The sequence below is a fragment of the Ceratotherium simum genome, chromosome 4 (genome assembly GCF_057802395.1).
Source record: "Ceratotherium simum simum isolate JZ-2026a chromosome 4, ASM5780239v1, whole genome shotgun sequence".
NCBI lineage: Eukaryota > Metazoa > Chordata > Mammalia > Perissodactyla > Rhinocerotidae > Ceratotherium > Ceratotherium simum.
This window is the reverse complement of record NC_141903.1, coordinates 34305412-34324091: the sequence shown is the minus strand read 5'-3', so window position 1 is coordinate 34324091 and position 18680 is coordinate 34305412. Positions and strand designations below refer to the sequence as shown.

Here is an 18680-nt window from a genome sequence, read left to right as displayed (position 1 = left end):
CCGCTTCCTTTCGCTGGGCGCCGTCCTTCCGGCTGGGCTCCTTTCTAATTGGCTGGCTGAGAGCTTCCTTGGGGACTCGGCCACTCGGAGGGCGCCACGGCGGCCACTCTAGCCGCCGTGTCGTGGTTTGGCCTCGCTCTTTCGGCTGCGAGCTCTCTATGGTGTTGGCGACGACATGTGGCGCCTCCCAGGACTCCTGGGCCGAGGTAAGGGGCTTCGAAGCCGCGCGTCTGGGGACAGCCGAGACTCCGAACTGGAGGACGCAGCGGGCGGGAGGACCGAGCCAAAGCTATAGTGGGCGGGGCTGGAGCTCAGGAGAGGCGGGGCCTTAGGGGGCGGGGCTACATCCCAGTAGCCAGGGGATCTTTGGCGTTTGAAGGTGCGTGGAGCTAGTGGGAAGACGGTGGAGCTTAGAGCCAAGGAGATGGGTGGGGCTGTTGAAAGGAGGAGGAGCCAAAAGCAGGACATGGTGGGGGGAGGCAATGAAAGATGAATACGGAGAAGCCAGTGGAGTCGGCAGAGCCAATGAAAAGAGACGGAATTTAGAGACAAAGCGCTCCAAACTTTGAGCGAGTTTGTGTCATTTTAGAACAGTGGTTGTCAGCCCGCGGAGGGCGTCAGAGTCACCTGAGAAGCTTTTTCAAAATATAGATGCTCCACCTTGAATGATCCTGGTTTACTAGTTCTGAGGTGGCACCCTAGAATCTGTACGAGGCAAAAGATTCCCACGTGTAGCTGCAGAGGCAGATGCCAGTGATTCCTGGGTTCCTGGGGTGGGGCTCTGTCAAGGGTCAGAGGGAAGATTGGTGGGGCTGCCGTTGCCTCAATCCTGTTCATGTCAGGTAACTAATCCTTGTTGTTCTGCACAGCTCTTCCCCGTCTGCTGGGACCCGGCCTCCGGGGGGTGACCCCCAAGTCCACCAGCCCAGATGGGCCTCAGGCTACCTCTTCCACCCTGCTGGTCCCCGTGCCCAGCTTTGACAGGTGAGATACTGCCATTCCATCACCCATCTCCTCCCGTGGCCTCCCTCTCCCCCTACTTGGGCCAGAACTTGATAGCCTCTATTGCATCATCTAGGTCGGGCCCCCATGGCCCAGGCCCAGGCACAAGCAGGGGCCCAAAGTCCCATGGATGGAAGGATGCCTTCCAGTGGATGTCTGCCCGTGTCTCCCCGAACGCCTTGTGGGATGCCATATCATGGGTAAGGCTTCCCCAGTTCTGTCTTTGACCTTCAGTGTGGATAAGAGTGATCCTGCATGGAAGTATAGCCTAGAAACAAGACTAGGGCATTACTGTGCCCACACTCAAAATCTGAGTAACCCATGGCATTGGAGCATATTTGGGGAGATAATGCCACTCCCCTTCCCCCATGTATTTATTCCTCCTTTCATTCAGTAAACATTTATCTAACACTTTCTCTGAGCCAGCCATTTCTGCTAGGCACTAGGGACATAGTGGAGAACAACGTAGATACGAATCTTGCCTTCATGGAGCTTACAATACATGATACTAAATAGCTAACATTTTATTGATTAATGTGAAGTATTATATATGTACTATCTTGTTTAATCTTTACAAAACTCCTGCAAGGGAAATATAATCTCCATTTTATAGATGAGGAAACTCAGGCTCTGAAACTTTAGGTAACACACCTAGGTCACACAGGTATTAACTAGAGGAACCAGATTTTCCTCTGAAGCTCCTGCTCTCAGGTACCATGCTCTGCAGCTTGGTCGCTACACCTAATATGGCTTGTAAAAGCACACAGTACAGATCCTGGCCCATAGTAGTTGCTCAATAAATATTTGTTGAATCTGATCTATAAAGTCAAATGCTCAATAGTGAACACTAGGTCTAATAGGGCAGAATCTTTGCCTTCCAGGTTCTGCTTGTAAGGTATTCTGAATGAAGTTGGCACACACAACACTCTCATGTCTGTCACATCTCATCCCTATCACTTTCATGCTTTGTACTTTGGGCAAGTGACTTAACCTCTCTGAGCCCCAGTTGTCTTGTCTGTAAACTGGTATCATCAGCAGAGCTGAGCCTGGAATGTCTCCATGACAGGGGCACTTCTCTCTGGGGAGCCATGGACTGGGGGTGTAACATACCATGGAGAGGGGAGCGTTTTCTCATTTTGTCAAAGTTCTGAGCCCTAGGGCAATCCCACAGTGAGTCCTTTTAGAAACTGGGCGTGGATCCCAGGGGTCCCTATGCCATCCCTTAGCTTTGTCACTACTGCCCATGTGAAAGGGCCTGAGCACGAGGTGTCCCCAGTGCCGTGGATACGTGTCCCTTTTATTGACACTACCAGCACCTTCTCTTCCTTCTGGCCTCAGCTCACACATCTTCCCTACAGAGTGATGTGTGACTCCCTATCTTGTCAGGCCTCCCTTTTATGCTCTATGTAAACCCCTGATTTGTTTCTTTTTGGGCAGTTAGCATAATTTATAGTTATTGTATTTATTTCTGTGTACTTGGATTTCGTCTGTCTCCCTCACGGAACATATAAACTCCGTGAAGGCAGAGACGGCGTCTATCTTGTTTGCCATTGTACACAGTTGCAACAAATAAGTATTTGCACAACACAGGAAGGGACTGGGAAAACTGAACAGTCACTGGGCTGGGAGCTAGCTTAGGTCCTCTGCAGACCTGTCAGAGAAGAGACATCTTCAACAAGCTTCTACCTGTGCATGCATGTGTGGTGGGGTGGCTTGGTGAGGGGGAAGGGAGGAGTTGTGCCAGGCCAGAGAAAGAGAGTGAGCCTGATGGGGAACTCTGGCCTGTCACTGTGTTTGTGGCCAAGCCCCAACTTCCCACGTTATCTTTTTGCCTGCTTAGACCTTGTTTATTCAGTCACTTGCTCCTGCATTTATTCAGCATGTATTTATTAGTGCTATATCTTAGCACCCTACTAGGCGCCGGGGATACATTGGCAAAACAGATGTAGTTCCTGCCCTCATGGTGCTTAGAGACTAACAGGAGAGACAAACCTTAGATGAATAATGTAGAGATGATTTTTTAAGTACCAATGTGATCAGGGCTCCAGAGAGGAAGCTTGGGTGCTGTGAGAGTATGTAGTGGGGGAGCTGCCCCAGCCAGGAGGCAGGAATGCCTTCTCGAGGAAGCGGTGTTTGAGCTGAAGGCTGAGACTGAAGGAGTTGACAGGTGGAAAGCCGTGTTCCTGATGTGCTGTCTTCCCAGGGCACTCTGGCCGTGCTGGCCCTGCAGCTGGCGAGACAGATCCACTTCCAGACAAACCTGCCAGCAGGACCTCTGCGAGTGGAGCGCTGCTCTTGGCGCAGGCCCCTGGACCACTTCCTCTCATCTCCCTTGTGGCACCCGCGCTCCTGTGAGTTCTCAGTCCTGGGGACAGGAGAGCTGGGCTGGGAGTTTCTCCGGGCCAGGAAGCATCTCTGGACACACCTCAGGAAAAGAGCCATCAGCAGCTCCTTGCCTTTCCTATCTGAAGTCAGAGGAAGGGGACTGCGAGGAAGTTCTATCCACCCAGGGTGTGGGCCACACCTGCCCCTCAGTGTCTTCCATGTCTTCCCCTCACCTTCCATGGAGGGAGCCCCACAGCGGTCCAGGCCACTTTAGATCCTGGGTGTGGTTTCCTGCCTACCCCTTAGCCAGTTAGGTCATTCTCTGGTCAGTCCTTCATTAATAAGTAAATCTTTATGGAATAGCTATTATGTGCCATGGTTAAGGCTCTGGAGTCAGCTTGTCAGGGTTCCAGTCCCAGAGCTGCTGCATACTAGTCTTGTGTCCTTGGAGGAGTCACTTTTAACTTCCCTGTGCCTCAGTTTCTTCATCTATAAAATGGGGTAATAATAATACCCACCCCATAGGTTTCTTGGGAGGACTAAATGAGTTAATACATGTCAAGGATTTAGAGCAGTGCCTGGCATATAGGAAGTACTCAGTAAGTATTAGTTTAAGCTCTTGTCATTATTATTATGATTGTAATCACTATCAATATTACCATCAAACACAGTGCTAGGTGTTGGGGCTACAGCAGTGAATGAAGTAGACGCCTCGCTGCCACTGAAAGAATTCAAGCAGAGGAGTGATTTTTGCTTAGGGTGGGAGATTAGCATAAATGTGGGCCCCTCTGGACCCATGCAGAGGGAGAGAGGCCAGCAAAGGAAATGGAGGAGGAGGCATGGGAAGGAGGTGTCACAGAAGTTCCCAAATTCTTCCTTTGGTCCCCCAAACCTCAGGGAGGACTCAGTCAAGCCCGAGCAGGCTGAACTGATCCCATTCTGACGTGACTGCTCTTACTGGCTCTTTCCAGCGCTGCGGAGGCACATTCTTCCCAGCCCTGATGGTCCAGCTCCCAGGCACACTGGCCTCAGAGAACCCAGGCTGGGCCAGGAAGAACCCTCCACTCAGCCTGAGAGTCTCCCCTCACACAGCTCCTTGAGAACAGCTGGTCCTCAGGATCCCTCCGAGGAAGGTATGTCCCCACCTCACAGAATCAGCAGAAGGCCAGGGGAGGGGTAGGGAGTTGGGCAGATGGACATTTGTTGCTGCATATGCCAGATAAGGGAATCTTTCCTGTGAGGCCCCATGCTTTCTGGGGCAATTTGGAATTATTTTGGTTTCTAGCAGTGGTGCTGAATGGAGGGGCTGGGTAGACTGGGAGAGTGGGAGAAAAGGAGAAATAACACCTTTCTCCTTTGCCCTGGCTGGGTGCTGGCCATTCTCCTTGCAGATCCCAGTGATATGGGCTTCCTGCATGCCAGCAGTAGCTTCAAGTCCAAGGCAAAACCAGCCCTGCCTCAGCCCACTGGTGAAAAGCAGGTATTATCCAGATTTGGCCGCTTGGATCCCCATAACCTTCCCCTGGGCAGGTGGCAATCACAGTGAACTGTCCCATGATGAGTCTTTATATTCCTTCCTAGGAACAAGATAAATCAAAAACTCTTCCCCTCGAGGAAGCTATGACTTCCATTCAGCAGCTCTTCCAGCTCAGCGTTTCCATCGCTTTCAACTTCCTGGGTAACTGGGTAGACCTTGCCTCCAGGCAGCAGATGGGAAAATGGAAAGGGTATGGGGTTGGTCAAATAGAGTCAGGGTAGGGAGTGGTTTAAACAAGAGAGAGTTTATTTTCTCCCAGGTAGGTAGACCAAATCTGGTGTGGTGGCACAGTGGTGTCAGGGACCCATTCTTATTCAAATGTTCTGCCATTCTTAAAACTGGCTTCCATCTCAGGGTCCATTTTGGCTATTCCAGCTCCTGCCCTCATGTCCAAATTCTAGCCAGCTGGAAGGGGGAAGGTGGGGAAGCTACAGGACCACTCCTTCCCAACCTAGAAGTTACACATATCATTGTCCGGAATGTAGGCTTATGGCCACACCCAGTCACAGAGGAGACTGGGAAGTGTAGTCTTTAGCTGAATGACCAGGTGCTTACCTGAAAATTCTGTTCCTGTGTAAGAAGGAGAAAATAGATCTTGGAGGACACCTTGCATTTTCTGCCATGCTTAGGCAAGAACAGGCTCCTGAGGTTTGGAGCAGGCCCTCAAGTGCACCAATAGGAACCTCTTACCCACATCTGGAGGCTCCAGATGCCCCGCCAGTGACTTGGCGTAACTTTTAGGCTTTCGAATGTCGAGACCCAGACCTGCAGCCTCATCTGTTGGAGTTTAGTGGGCAGGTGGGTGAGAGGCTGGGATTCATTCATTACAAATTTATTAAGCACTCACCTTTTGCCTGGCCCTATTTTAGGTGTTGGGGATACAGTGATTCACAAGACAAAGTCCTTAGTCTCATGGAGCTGACATGTGAGTTGAGGGAGAGAAAAACAATAAATCAGCAAACAAATAGAAAAGAATTTCAGATGATGATAAATATTATAGAGGAAATTAAACAGAGGAATGTGTTAGTGACTTGGGCAAGGAGCAGCTTTTGACTTGAAAGCCCTCAGTGATGGGAAGATCCTTGTGCTAAGGATGCAGAAAGGATGGCAAAACAAACCAGTCTCGTTTCCATATGGAGAAAGAGCTTTCCAAGCAGAGGGAACAGCAAATGCAAAGGTCCTGAGGCAGGATTGAGTTTTGCTTGTTAAAGAAACAAAAGAAAGGTGAATGTGGCTGGAGTATAGAGATCAAGGGGAGAGTAGAAAGAGGTGGAGTCAGAGAAGCAGGCAAGGCCAGATCAGGTGAGGCCTTCTGAGCCACGGCGGAGGGTGGATTTTCTAAGTGAGACAGGAAGCTGTTGGAGGGTTCTATGCTGGAGCGGGAAGGGGGGCAGTCACATGATCTGATTTACTTTTTCAAAGACCTCTCTGGCTGTTGTGTAGACAGATATGGATTGTAGAAATGCCAGAGGGGAAACAGGAGACTGGTTGGAGTTGTTACTGATGGCCAAGCAAAACACGATGGTGGCTTGGTCTCCGTTAGAGGCAGAGGACCGAGAAGAGTAGGTGGATCAGGGAGCCAGTGCAGGGAATGGGGACAGGATGGCGTCCTTTGCCCTCTTGAGTCTTTTCAAGGACAGAGGGCTCTGTGAACCCTGGACGGCGAGTTTTCAGGCAGCAGGGAGGCGACTGTAATTTACTGCTGACTGAATGGAACCTGGCTTCCACCTCATTAGCTTTTTGTGATTTTGATGGGCAGACAGTCTCTTCTGAGAATTTTCTTGCCCGTTCCTTCATTCATATATTCATTTATTCAGCAAGTGCTAAGCACTGTGACAGCATACAAAGGGAGCGTGAGCCATAATCATATTTTGCATTTGTATAGAGCTCACCCCATGTAAAGTTATTTCTTCTACATTCTTTTTCTGCTTCTGCCTCCAGGATTTTACAGTCTAATTGAGGAGACAGGGCTTGTACTCTTGAAACAGTTTAGTTCATAGAAAAAGGCTTATGTATTCAGAAAGTGCCAAAAGAGTGTTTAAAGGCTGAGTGTGGTCTGAAGTTTCCAGAGCAGAAACAGGATGGGGAGGCCTGATGTGGGAGGCAGAAAAAGATATCCCAGGGTGGAGAGACAGCTTGACAAGGGCTTAGAGTTGAGAATTGGCTGTGCCCAGCTCCTTCCTGTTTTCCTTTTGGTTTGAATGATAAAAAGAACATGGGCTTTGGAGATGAACACACCTGAGTTCAGGTCTCGGCTCTATTATATCATCTCTCACAGTTTCCTTATAAAGCAAGATTAACAGTATCAGCTATGTCAGTTAGGTTTCGTTGGTTACAAGCAGCCTAACCCCACCCTGGCTAACTTAAGCACAAAAGATGTCTATTGGGATCTGTTGACCTACCAAGCCTCAGAAAGGAGAGGAATCAGAGAAGCTCCAGGGATCCAGGGGGCAGTAACTGAGTGTCTTCAGAGTGCTGCCGTCAGAATAAACCTGAAAAGCTGTAGCAACCAGATCAACATTCAGATTCCTGAGAGAGGGTCTCGTTGGTTGGGAAAAAGACAGGCACCTTGATTGACAGCAAGGGGGAGGACTGTTCCCAAAGGGAAGTCAGGGTGCTATTGCCAAGAGGAGGATGGTGTATAGGAGGACAGAACCCCCTGATGTCTATTGCAAACCAGCAGAACATTTAGAGGATGGAAATATGTGCCAAGTGTCTAGCTCAGAAAAGCAAGGAAGGAGCCTGTGGGTATCTGGCCGAGGAGGTGGGGAAGTTCACAGAGGAAGCTATGTTTACGCCCTGTGCTGTCTTACAGGGACAGAGAACATGAGGACTGGGGACTACACGGCGGCCTTTTCTTACTTCCAGAAAGCAGCAGACCATGGCTACAGCAAGGCACAGTACAACGTGGGCTTGTGTCACGAGCACGGCAGAGGCACCCCCAGGGACCTCGACAAGGTACTGCACCTCCTCCCCTGCCCCAGCCCTGTCCCCTGTGTTGCCCGGAGTGACGTCCAGAAATGAGCAGGGAGCAGGGCTTAGGGAAAGTCCGGCTTCTCTCCCAGCTGTGAGGGAAAAATAAGAAAGAAGGTCCTAACTTCTAGGAATTTAGACTTAAAACTCAGGGAGGCAGAGACATTGTCTTTCTTCTTTGCAGCTATATCCTCAGGGCCTAGAATGTTACCTGGATGAATGGATTAGTTATTTCGAAAAAAGTAGGATAAGTACACAAAGACGTTATATGTAAGAATGTATTTCTTAGAATTGTATATGATGGCAAAAAAAGGAAAGCAACTTGAAGTTCCTTCGATAGAGAATTGGCTAATAACATCTATGTGGGCCTTAAAAAGCATGTGCTAGATCTATATTTATTGGCAGGGAAAGACGTTCATGGTGTATTGTTTTGTGAAAAAATAGGTTACAAAACAGCAAGTGTAGTTCTCTCTCTCTTTCTCCCTATACACACACACATACACATTTATATATATGTGTGTGAATGTATATATAATGTATATGTGTATATATATAAATACTTATATATGTGGGAAGAAATTTGCAAGGCTGTACACAAAAATGTTAACAGAATGATCTTCAGGAGACAGGATTTCTTGGGATTTTTGTGTTTCTATTTTTGGTTTTTCTGTATTTTAAAATCTTGGCTCATCTGTATTTTCTGACTAATCTATAATGATTATGTATTATTTAATTAAAATAATTTTTTAAAATTTCACTCAAAGAAAAAGCCAGCTTACAGAGTTACCAGTTGACTGGGTGTTTCTCCCTTTGCCCCAGGCAGCCCTTTATTACCAGTTGGCTGCCAGCCAGGGCCACAGCCTGGCTCAGTACCGCTATGCCAGGTGCCTGCTGCAAGGCCCAGCCTCCTCGTGGGACCCTGAGGGGCAGAGGGCAGTGTCCATGCTGAAACATGCTGCAGATTCAGGCTTGAGAGAGGTGAGTGCCATTGTTGGGGTCTCTCCTAGGTGGCTGGGGCATGTGGGGCCTGGCAGTGACCAAGGTATCTTTTTCTTTCCTCCTTGACCACAGGCCCAAGCTTTCCTCGGGGTCCTTTTCACCAAGGAGCCATACCTGGATGAGCAGAGAGCTGTGAAATACCTTTGGCTTGCAGCCAACAATGGGGTATGAGGTCTCCAGTATCCAGGCATGTTGGGGATTGAGTCTGATAAAGGAAGGGATTTTGGAACTGGTGCCGAGTTTTCCGGTGCTTTGGAGACAGTTGGTAGGAGCATTGGGCCGGCTTTAGGCCTTAACTCTCGCTGACTTACTGTGTGACTTTTGAGCAGGTCCACTGGTATGCTGGAGCTGGCTCACACCAGCCTGCAAGAGCTGTTAGTAGCTTAAAATCAGCTATGATAGGAGTCTTTGCACCACAGAGGTTGCCAAATGCTACAAAGCAGGGCTTTTTCCCCTGGAGAGCCAGTTGTTAAACATTTACCAGCACACTACCGGGCCGGTCACTTCTTGTTTTCCTCATCTCTAAAGTCAGGATAATAATGCCTGCCTTACCTGTCTACTACTTCACAAGGTTGTTGTAAGGATCAAAATCTGACTAAATAACAGGTGTGAAAGCACATTGTAAGCGGTACACGCGAAAGCTGCATCATCACAGGTGATATAATCCAGGGAGGTCAGAAGACATGTGAGCTGAAGACACGGAGCACTCTGGGGGGTGGGGGTGCCTGGTTGTCCATGAAGTGGGGGCATCCAGGCAGCATGACCCAGAGTTTGTTCCACAGAGCATTAGTTCCTTGGGATGTTTATAACTAATATGATGGAAAAAATTGTCAGTTGAATTCAGTTAAACAGGTAATTTTAATGCAGGAAATCTCAGAGCTTTGTGTCACTAAGAATCACCAAGAAGGCATCTGAGGTTGGCTGTGTTCCTCAAGTGTATTCTTTTGAGTTGCATTTTTTTTAGTATATTTTTTCAGTTGCATCTTGAATGACCAGAAGCACTGCATTAAAGCGAGCAAGGTGCATGGACTAGAATTTCCCTGCATGAGGGCTGCTGCTTCCCTTTCTTTTCCAACCAATACACTGATAGCTTCACTGAACTCTTGGGGCATCAGAATACTTTTCTTTTTTCACTTGATGTTGCCCAAAGTGTCTTCAGCAATCAGTACCTGCCTCTGTGCCTGCCTTTCCTTGAAAGAGCCGCAGAGCCTTCCTTGAGCTGAGTGGGCCTCACGTCTGTGTGCTAGACAAGCCTTGGGGCACCCTGGCCTGCTTTGATTGCCAACATGCTTGGAGGAGAAATGCATAAAGGGATGTTATGGAACATGGTGTTGGGGCACAGTCCTCACACTCAGCCACTCCACTGGGCATGATGTCTTCCTGGGTTGGTACTGTGCAGTGTTGCAAGGTAGGTGTTTGGTCTCATGAATGTCCAGTGCTGTGTTCTAAGCCAGCTGGTAGCCATGAGTCCACCTTATTTATTACATAGACTTTGGCCTCTTTCCAGAAATTTGACTGTGGAAGGTAGAAGAGAAATGAGACTATGGTTGGGAATCAACAGAGTGTTTTGCTTTTTTAAGTTGGGAGATTGAATATAATGAAAATATTCCGGTAGAGAGGGAGAGATTAATGATGTGGGCAACTAAAGGTATGAAAATAATAATAACACTAATCTAATCACTTTTCATATATTAATATTTAATTCTCATGACAACATAGTAAGGTAGGTGCTGTTATTATGCCCACTTTATAGATGAGGAAACTGAGGCAGAGAGATGTAGGATAGCATGCCTGAGGTGACACAGCTGGTAAGTAGTGGAGCCGAGACTGGAACCCAGGCGGTCTGGCTGTACCAGTTGGGCTCCTAACCCCTTCCTGATACTGTCTCTCCAAGGAGCATGGTTCTCAGAGAGGGGAGAGAGAGGATCCAGAGCCATGGGCAAGGGGATTAGCCTTTTAGCCTTTCAGAGGAGGAGAAACGTTTTCTCTGTAAGGTTTGCCTTGCAGCCCCCTCAGCAGAGATTCAGGAAGGCATATAGGGCCTTTGGGAGGCCCGCCTCCACCCTTGCTCCTGGCCCATTCAGGATAACGTAGGAGCCTGACTCCAGGTTTCCCGTAGCTGGGCTGAACACTCCTGGTGGCCTTCACTTCTGTGGACTTTGGGCACCAGCCTCAGCGAGAGACCCTCCCATGCTGCTCTGGCTGGAATCTCCCTGGGTGGGGGCATCCCTGTCTCCTTTATGTTGGGCGAGCTCTGGGCCTCTGGCTTTTCACAGTGGACATCCCTTGGTCCAGGGAGGGCTGGGCCTGGGCCTTGACCCTGCGCAGATGAAGCTGTAGCATTCCTGACTGCTCCACCTTCTTCCTGCCTCCGCGCTTCAGTTCTTCACTCCTGCCTGTGTGCGTATCTGTGTGTCTGTCCATTTTCTCCTGTAGGACTCACAAAGCAGGTACCACTTGGGAATTTGCTATGAGACGGGCCTTGGTGTGCAGAGGAATCTGGGAGAGGCTGTGAGATGTTACCGGCACTCAGCAGCTCTGGGGAATGAGCCCGCCCAGGAGAGGCTGCGGACCCTCTTTTCCATGGAGGCAGCAGGTAAAGACGCAAGTCAAAGCCAGCAGGGTCCCTCTCCTGAGCTCAGTACCCTGTAACAGAGAAGGGGTGGCAGTAGCCCTTGATCTCCTTTTCATTTCCTGCCCCAATGATGGGTAAGAAGCAGAGCTTTTCTAGTCAGACATACCTGAGTTTTAACCCCTGCTCTGTCACTGAACTTGGACTCCATGTCTTTGAGCCTCAGTTTCTTCGCCTCTGAAAGTGAGGGTACTAGTAGTCCCTTACTCATTCGATTTACAACCGGATTAAGTGAGATGACTCTGAAGGGCTTAGCACAGCCTGGCACACAGTCGGTATTGAGTAAATGGTAGCTGCTCTGATGATGTGTCAAGAGAGACAAGATCCCAAGACTGCCTCAGTGCAGTCTCTGAGAGCCCGGCTCACCCCTGAGTCACTCAGGCTGGCTTGGGTTAACAATGCCAGGGGACACCAAGTCCTTTAAGAAGTCCTTGCTCCAAAGTAGGAATCCAAGAATACGGTATGAGTAAGAGTTGTTCTCACCTCTCCTCGCAGCCCCAGGGCCCAGCAGCCTGGCAGTTACAGGATTGAAGTCCTTCTCCAGCCCCTCCCTCTGCAGCCTGAACACTCTGCTGGCAGGAGCCTCACGCCTCCCACACGCCTCAAGCACAGGGAACCTTGGCCTCCTCTGTAGAAGTGGGCATCTTGGAGCCAGCCCCGGAGCCCCCAGCAGGGCTATCCCACCACACCCCTACCCCTTGGAAAGGAGTCTCGTCAGACTGGGTTTTGGCTAAGGTGAGATAAAACACAGTCATTGGTACCTCTCACTGCGCTGGGCAGGGGAAGGCAGGGAAGGCATTGGATGGTAACAAAAATAGAGTGTCAGTATCCCTTTCCAGGGTGGAAATTCCAGTGAGAGCTCAGGTTCTCAAGCAAGTTCAAGTGCATGGCTAATAAATGACTTTGACCTTTTCCCCTAGTCGGGAGCCTTACAGATGAGCAGTGGAGACTCTCACAGTTATTTCTGGTCTGTGCACAGAAAGGATTCATTCAGTGACCTATGAAAAACTCTACTGAATGGTCCAGAGACCCTAGTCCTCACATTAGCCTTTGTCTTTGTGCAAATCCCTTACCTTCCCTCCCCGTGCCTCAGTTTCCTCAGGCTGAGACTACATCACATTTTGCCAACATCTGATGTGTGTACCTCTGGTGGTTCTCAAGAAGATTTTAAGTGGTACTCAAATGATTATTTTTTATTTTAGTGGCTGTATATTTAATATATAATGTAAAAATGTGACTAGCGCATTATAGTTTCACAGATATTAAAAATAATGAATCAATTTAAAGCAAAACATTGTGACATTGCATAAAGGGGAGCACAGATCCAGAGAGGTGGCAAAAATTATGAGGGTGGTTCCATGAACAGCTAAACTTGGGAAACACTGGATCAGGTCGTCCCCAAGACGAGCTCCAACATTCGCTTTTGTTCATCCCCAGTGGATTCATGATTGTCTCCATCTGACCTTTGATTTGGAAGGAAGGAGTTTCTTGCCTAAATGCCTGATGTATCTGCTTGACTTTTTCAGACCTTCTCACTTCAGCCCTAACGATGGAGCCTGTGGGTTCTCAGAGAGATACCGCAACTTGAGTCCCAAAGAAGAGGCCAGTTATCCACCCACCTTCCCACAGAACCTTAAGCACCTGCCCCACAACAGTAAAGAAGAGGAAAGTGTATGAAGACCCAGGTCCTGGCCATGTCACCTTGAGGCAGTGACCTGACTTGCCGTGTCTCCTCAGTTGTAGGCCAAGGGCAGTGGTGTCTGCCCTCCCACCCTACAGGGCTGATGTGGGGCATTTCACTGTGGAAAGGACCTTGGTGCTCATTTAGGCCAGAGGAGGCAGAGTGATGCCCATGGTTACATGGCTTTATGAGTCACCAGACCCGGAGAGGACCTGCCTCCTGACTCCTGGCCCAGGGCTTTTTCACCTGTTCTCACTGTAATTTTGTGTGAAAGCATTGTTATCGTCCTGCCGATGTGAGGGAGTAAATGGAGATTGAGCACCTGGAGTCTAGGAGCAGGAGAGTGTAGATTTTGTGATCCTCCTCGGTGAAGAGTGTGCCAGAAATGGATGGCAGTTTAATAAAGCTGATATTGGGTTATCTCATCACTCTTGCCATTGAGTGTGTTGGGGAGAGCCGGGGAGACGGGCAGGGGGAGCTGAAAGCCGAGGCTCCATCCTCATCTCTAAACTCTCCATTAACCAATTTAAAGGGTCTTAAAAGCTTCTCTAAGAGAGAGACTTAGAAAAAAATGATTTCTGAGTCAACGCTAATGACTCCAATTACTGAATTTGTGAATAGCTGTTCCCTAGCTTCTGGATGTTAGCCCAAGTTCAATAGCATAGATGTGGTTGAGGGTAGGGGGTGGGAGGGACTGAAGACTAAACTCCCTAGTGACTATTCAAATGGGAAAGACCAGCCAGCTTGGCCAGTTCAGAGATGGGAGGAATTGGGGGGGGGGGTCCACATTTCCTTCTCTGCTGCCCACCCATTTCTCTCCCCTACTTCTAGTGGTCTCGTCATGCTTTTCCCAGCGCTTTCCTCTCACTGCTGGAGCCCTAAGCTTCCTCTAGCTCTAGCGCCTCCCATGCCCCCTCCTCCCTTTCCAGGGCTGCCCTTCACACTGGCTTACCCCCTACTGGTCCCCTCATGTGGCTGCCTCCCACAGATGGCTCCTTGGGAGCAGGGACCTTGTCTTCTTTGTATTTCAGTACCCTCAGCACTTAGCACAAGGCCCCGTGCAGCTAGGGGCTGAATACGCACATTGGTTAAAGCTCAGGTTTTTAAGCTGTGCAGTGCACTAATCCTTCTGCAAAAAGAAAAAAAAAAAGGTTTCTGTGGTCAAATAAGTTTGGGAAATGCTGCACTAGACATCCCCTTTTTATAGATTCACAATGCACATCAGCATGTTCAAAGTTCCAAGAAGTCCCTGCAGTCAAGAACCCAGTTAACCCAATGTTTCCCAGCCTAAGCTGAGCACAGAGCCTGGCTCCCGGCAGACTGCCGATGAACCTTCCTGGGGCACCCTCTGTGTAAGATGTCACTTCCCGCCCTCCCGTGGAGCCCCACTCGCCAGCCTCTTCCCCTCCTGTTGTCATTTTGGGTTCTGTGATTACTGCTTCCTCCTGACCATGCCCGGGCTGAGGGGCAGTTGACAGTCCGGGAACTCCTGTGTTGATGGCCAGATGCACCTCTCCCTCCCCCTCAGTCATTACATGTTAAGTACTGATTCAATTTGGGATGCCAGACATGAAGATGGGATATTTTTAAGCTCTCTTTGTGGAAAGGGAAGGATGGAAGTGTCGTGAGAGATGTTGTCAAAGGACCAAAAATCCTTGGCTGTTCAGTCTCCATCAGCCCCAGGGGATGGGCTTCATTGGCAGACCGGGGAACTGCTGCACTTTTGCTGTTAAAATTCCCATATTAATGACTCATCGTCAGTGCCCTGAAAGGAAATGTGAAGGGAGGTGGGCCCTGTCAGCAGGGCCAGACTGGGTCAGGATACAGGGTGACCCAAGGTTTGGGGCCTGGTGCCCTCAGCAATGAGACCTTTGTGCGAGGCTCTGCTGCCTCAGTTTCCTTATCTGGAGATGCTGTTTTCAGGGAGCCCTGATGCTACAGTGGGAACAAGGCTGTTTGGTTCATTTTATCTTCAGTGCTAATACAGTGCAGGGCACTCAGTAAATGTCCGGTAAACATTTATTCATTGAATGCATGATTCTATGCATTGCCCCCTCTCCACCCAACACTTGTTGCAGCAAGCCCAAACAGCACATAGTAGGTGCTTTAAATATTTGTTGAATGAATCTGTATACCCCTCCCCCCACTGCTAGTCCTAGTGCTGCTTCTGACATGTGGTAATTGCTCAATGAATAGAAAATGTTTGTTGAATGAGTTTCTGATCATGTCTCCTTACTTCTCCCACCCATTACATTGTACCCAATACTTAGTAGGAGCTGGAAAAGGCTGACCTATTTTCTAGGTACACACTATGTGCCAGGCTAAGTCTGTGCTAAAAGTTCTCCCACCCCCCTCCTGTCTTCTCCTTTTTGGGATTTGGTTCGTAGAGGCTGCCATCTCACTCTTGTTTCAGCCAGAGGAGAGGTAGGGTCAGTGAGCTGCCAAGTTGAAGTTGGGTGACAGACAGGGAGGCTGCCTGTCAATCACTGAGCTGCCCCCAGGCTCCAAGTGAGCACTGCATTGCACTCCTGGTGCTAGAGAACGGCTGACTATTGATAAAAAATGTCCCTCTGCGCTTTCCAAATTAAGACGACATTGAACTGAGTGCTTGCTGACTTGCCTGCTCCCTCAGTCTCCCAGGGGACAGAGCCCATCTTCGGGGAAACTGTTCCAAGCATGTCCAAAGTCTCAGCTTTGACATTTTGGCCGATGTCGAGAAGTTGCTGTAACCTTCCTGTTCAGCACACTCAGTTCTGTTACCATATACACTGTCTCACTCTCAGCCTGTTATTGAGAAAAGGCTGGTGTCAGCCTGCTAGGACGGGTTGCATGTGCAGGCAAGAACACCAACCCTCACATATATTCACCCCTGATCAAAGATTGGTTGCTCAGAACAGGAGCAGCCCTACCCATGTGTTCTCCAGATTCTGCGGGGAAGGCAGAACTGAGGATTGACCTGAAGGATTGCAGTGGTCCTTCATCTTATTTAGGCCATAGACTCCTTTGAGAATCTGACTTCTTTCCACAGAAAAATGTGCACCCTCCCAATTTTGCATGTATTTCAGCAGGTTCATAGATCCTGAAGCCCAACCAAGGACCCCAGGTTAAGAACCCTTGATATAACAGAAAGAACTTCATAAAAATCCCAGATCCAGATCTGAGCCCAGCCACAAACCTGCCATGTGGTTTTGGGAGTCAGTCTTCTCTGTTTTGCCATTTCCTTGGCTATAAAATGTTCAGACTCCTGATGACTAAAATTGTCCATGTCTGTGGAGGTTTAGATGGTGACTTAGAGCAGTGCTACATCACCTTTCATAAGTCACATGTTCCTTTGCGAATCTGATGAGAACTTTGTATCTTCTGCCTAGAAAAATGCCTGTGCATGAAGTTTTGCCTAGTTTTCAGGGGACTACAGATGTAGGACTTTTGAACTAGAATGAGGCAGCGATCTAGTGTATCCCGCGATCCAGTGTATCCCCTGATCCAGTCTCCAGCCATGGTTCCATGCTCCTTAGGTCACCTCCTCCCCCACCTCTTCTTCTCTTCACCCTCCCAACATCAGCTCTGCATTGAAAATCCACTAGGAATTGGGGGGTCGGCAGTGTCTGCTCTAGTGCTGTGGTTTTCAGACTTTGCATCACATAACAGAACTGGTTTTTTTTCTTAATGCAGTCTTACCTGTAGCTCCAATACAGACAAAAGGGAACGCTGAAGCACTTATTGACTCATTTGTCATTCACTCGTCCATTCAACAAGTATTCACTGAGTGTCACTGTGTGCCTGGCACCTGGCTGGTCAGGCTGGAGATCTGCCTGCTTGGTCTCCCCTCGTTTCTCTCATTGACTTGGGGACCCCAACAGCTTGAAAATCACAGATCTGGTAAAGAGATCAGTCTGGCCTGAAGTGAGGTGATCAGAGACCCAGAGGCCCTGCTCTTGAAGTACTTAATTTGGGGAGCCTCATTTTCCTCATCTGTGAAATGGAATAATGGAATAATGATGTCATGCCACATCCAAGTACGTATGGTTTTCATTATCTATGGTTTTCCTTATCTCTTGGGACTATATTGGCCCTTTTATGTGGACAGTAAACATGAGTACTGAGCTCCACAGGAGGACAAAAGGAGGAACAGAGAGAGGAATTTCTGCCATCAGTGTCCAGGAGAGCCCCGTGCTATTGAGAAGCTAGCTGAATGACTGCTTGGAAATTTCCAAGAAAATTATAAGGCTGAGCCTTGGGAAAATATTTGCTGTTTCTTCACTCCCTCTTCCCCTGGAAGGTTTGCTGCTGTCAGTGTCGATTTCATAGACCCAGTTCACACACTGTCTTCTAGGGCCTGAATTCACAGACCTGAACCTGCCGTGACAGAGGAAGATTTACCCACGAACGGTGGGTCTGGAAAGATGACTTCTGTACCTGAAGGGCTGCTCTCTGGGAAAGGCCAGGAGCCTGCAGAGGCCCAGGCCTGCATCAGGTCGGGGCCCAGTCCCTCTCTCTCTGCATTTGGGAGTGCAGAGACGTGCAGGTCTGAGCGGCTTTGGAAATGTTCTCTTCAACGGTGTTTCTTGATGGGAGCTCAGACAAGTCCACTACTGAAAAAGCTCACCTCTGCGGGCTTTTCTTTTTCTTTCCTTGGCTGGCAGTCTACTATCAACGTCAAGGGCGTGGGTTTTGGTGTTGGAGAAACCTGGGTCCAGATCCAGGCTCTGCTTCTACTCTTGATCTTGGGCCAAGACAGTCAGCCTCTCCAAGCCTCATGTCCCTGTCTGTGAAATGGGGATAATAACACCTCCCTCCCAGGGTTGTTGGGAAATTAAATTAAATCCTATTGTAAGGCCGGTGCCTGGCTCATGTAAACGTTCTGTAAATAGTCACACTTTTCTGAGCCCTAATTTTCCACCTGAGAGGCAGATTATTTGATCATGCAGCAGGAGAGGAGTGGGGTCAAGAGCACAGGTCTGTCACTGTATACCTGACACTCTGCACCATCGTGCCCCACTCCTGTCCAGGCCCAGCATGACCTTGTTGCCAGGGACTGAACGACAAAGAACTCTCACTCTGTTCCTCTTCCCTCCTCCCTCTTGACAGGTGCAAACAGGAGAACGGCCACTGCTTTTCCTTTATTAGTAGGTCCGAGAACTTCACCTGGCACTCCAGGATCTAGCCCCCGCCCTCAACTATGCATCGAGGCCATCCTTTCCTGCTTGTGACACTCCTTGGCATCTGCTCCACAAGAGGACCAACCCTCTGTGCTCTACATGTGTTTTGCCAGCAAACACTTATCTCAGCCACAAACTGTCTCCATTCTCCAAAAAACTCACAGGCAGAGCCAGCCCCTAACAAGGAGCTGCTTTGGTCAGCCAGCTGTTAGTCCTGAGGCCCCTGCCCTCTCTGTGGGGCAGCATCAGTCAGCCTAAAGTTCTCCAGCCATCTCTGGTCACTGAGTTCAGAGATTTTAGAAACCAGCTCATGTACCAGGATCCTCAGGGCCTGGGCTCCCTATCTTCTCCCAGGGGTCCCGGTTCCTGGAT

At 49.1% G+C, this 18680-nt stretch overlaps 1 protein-coding gene across 1 annotated transcript; it reads left to right on the top strand.

The window, feature by feature from the left end:
* The first annotated feature begins 57 nt into the window (after positions 1-57).
* On the top strand, positions 58-13574 carry DELE1 (DAP3 binding cell death enhancer 1). The gene is made up of 13 exons (XM_004420053.3): positions 58-206; positions 870-984; positions 1079-1202; positions 3206-3353; positions 4299-4460; positions 4719-4807; positions 4909-5005; positions 7680-7822; positions 8657-8815; positions 8909-9001; positions 11273-11432; positions 11964-12203; positions 12995-13574. The coding sequence occupies exons 1-12, from the start codon at positions 176-178 to the stop codon at positions 12200-12202; spliced, it is 1560 nt and encodes a 519-aa protein (XP_004420110.2). The 5' UTR covers positions 58-175; the 3' UTR covers position 12203; positions 12995-13574.
* Positions 13575-18680: the final 5106 nt, after the last annotated feature.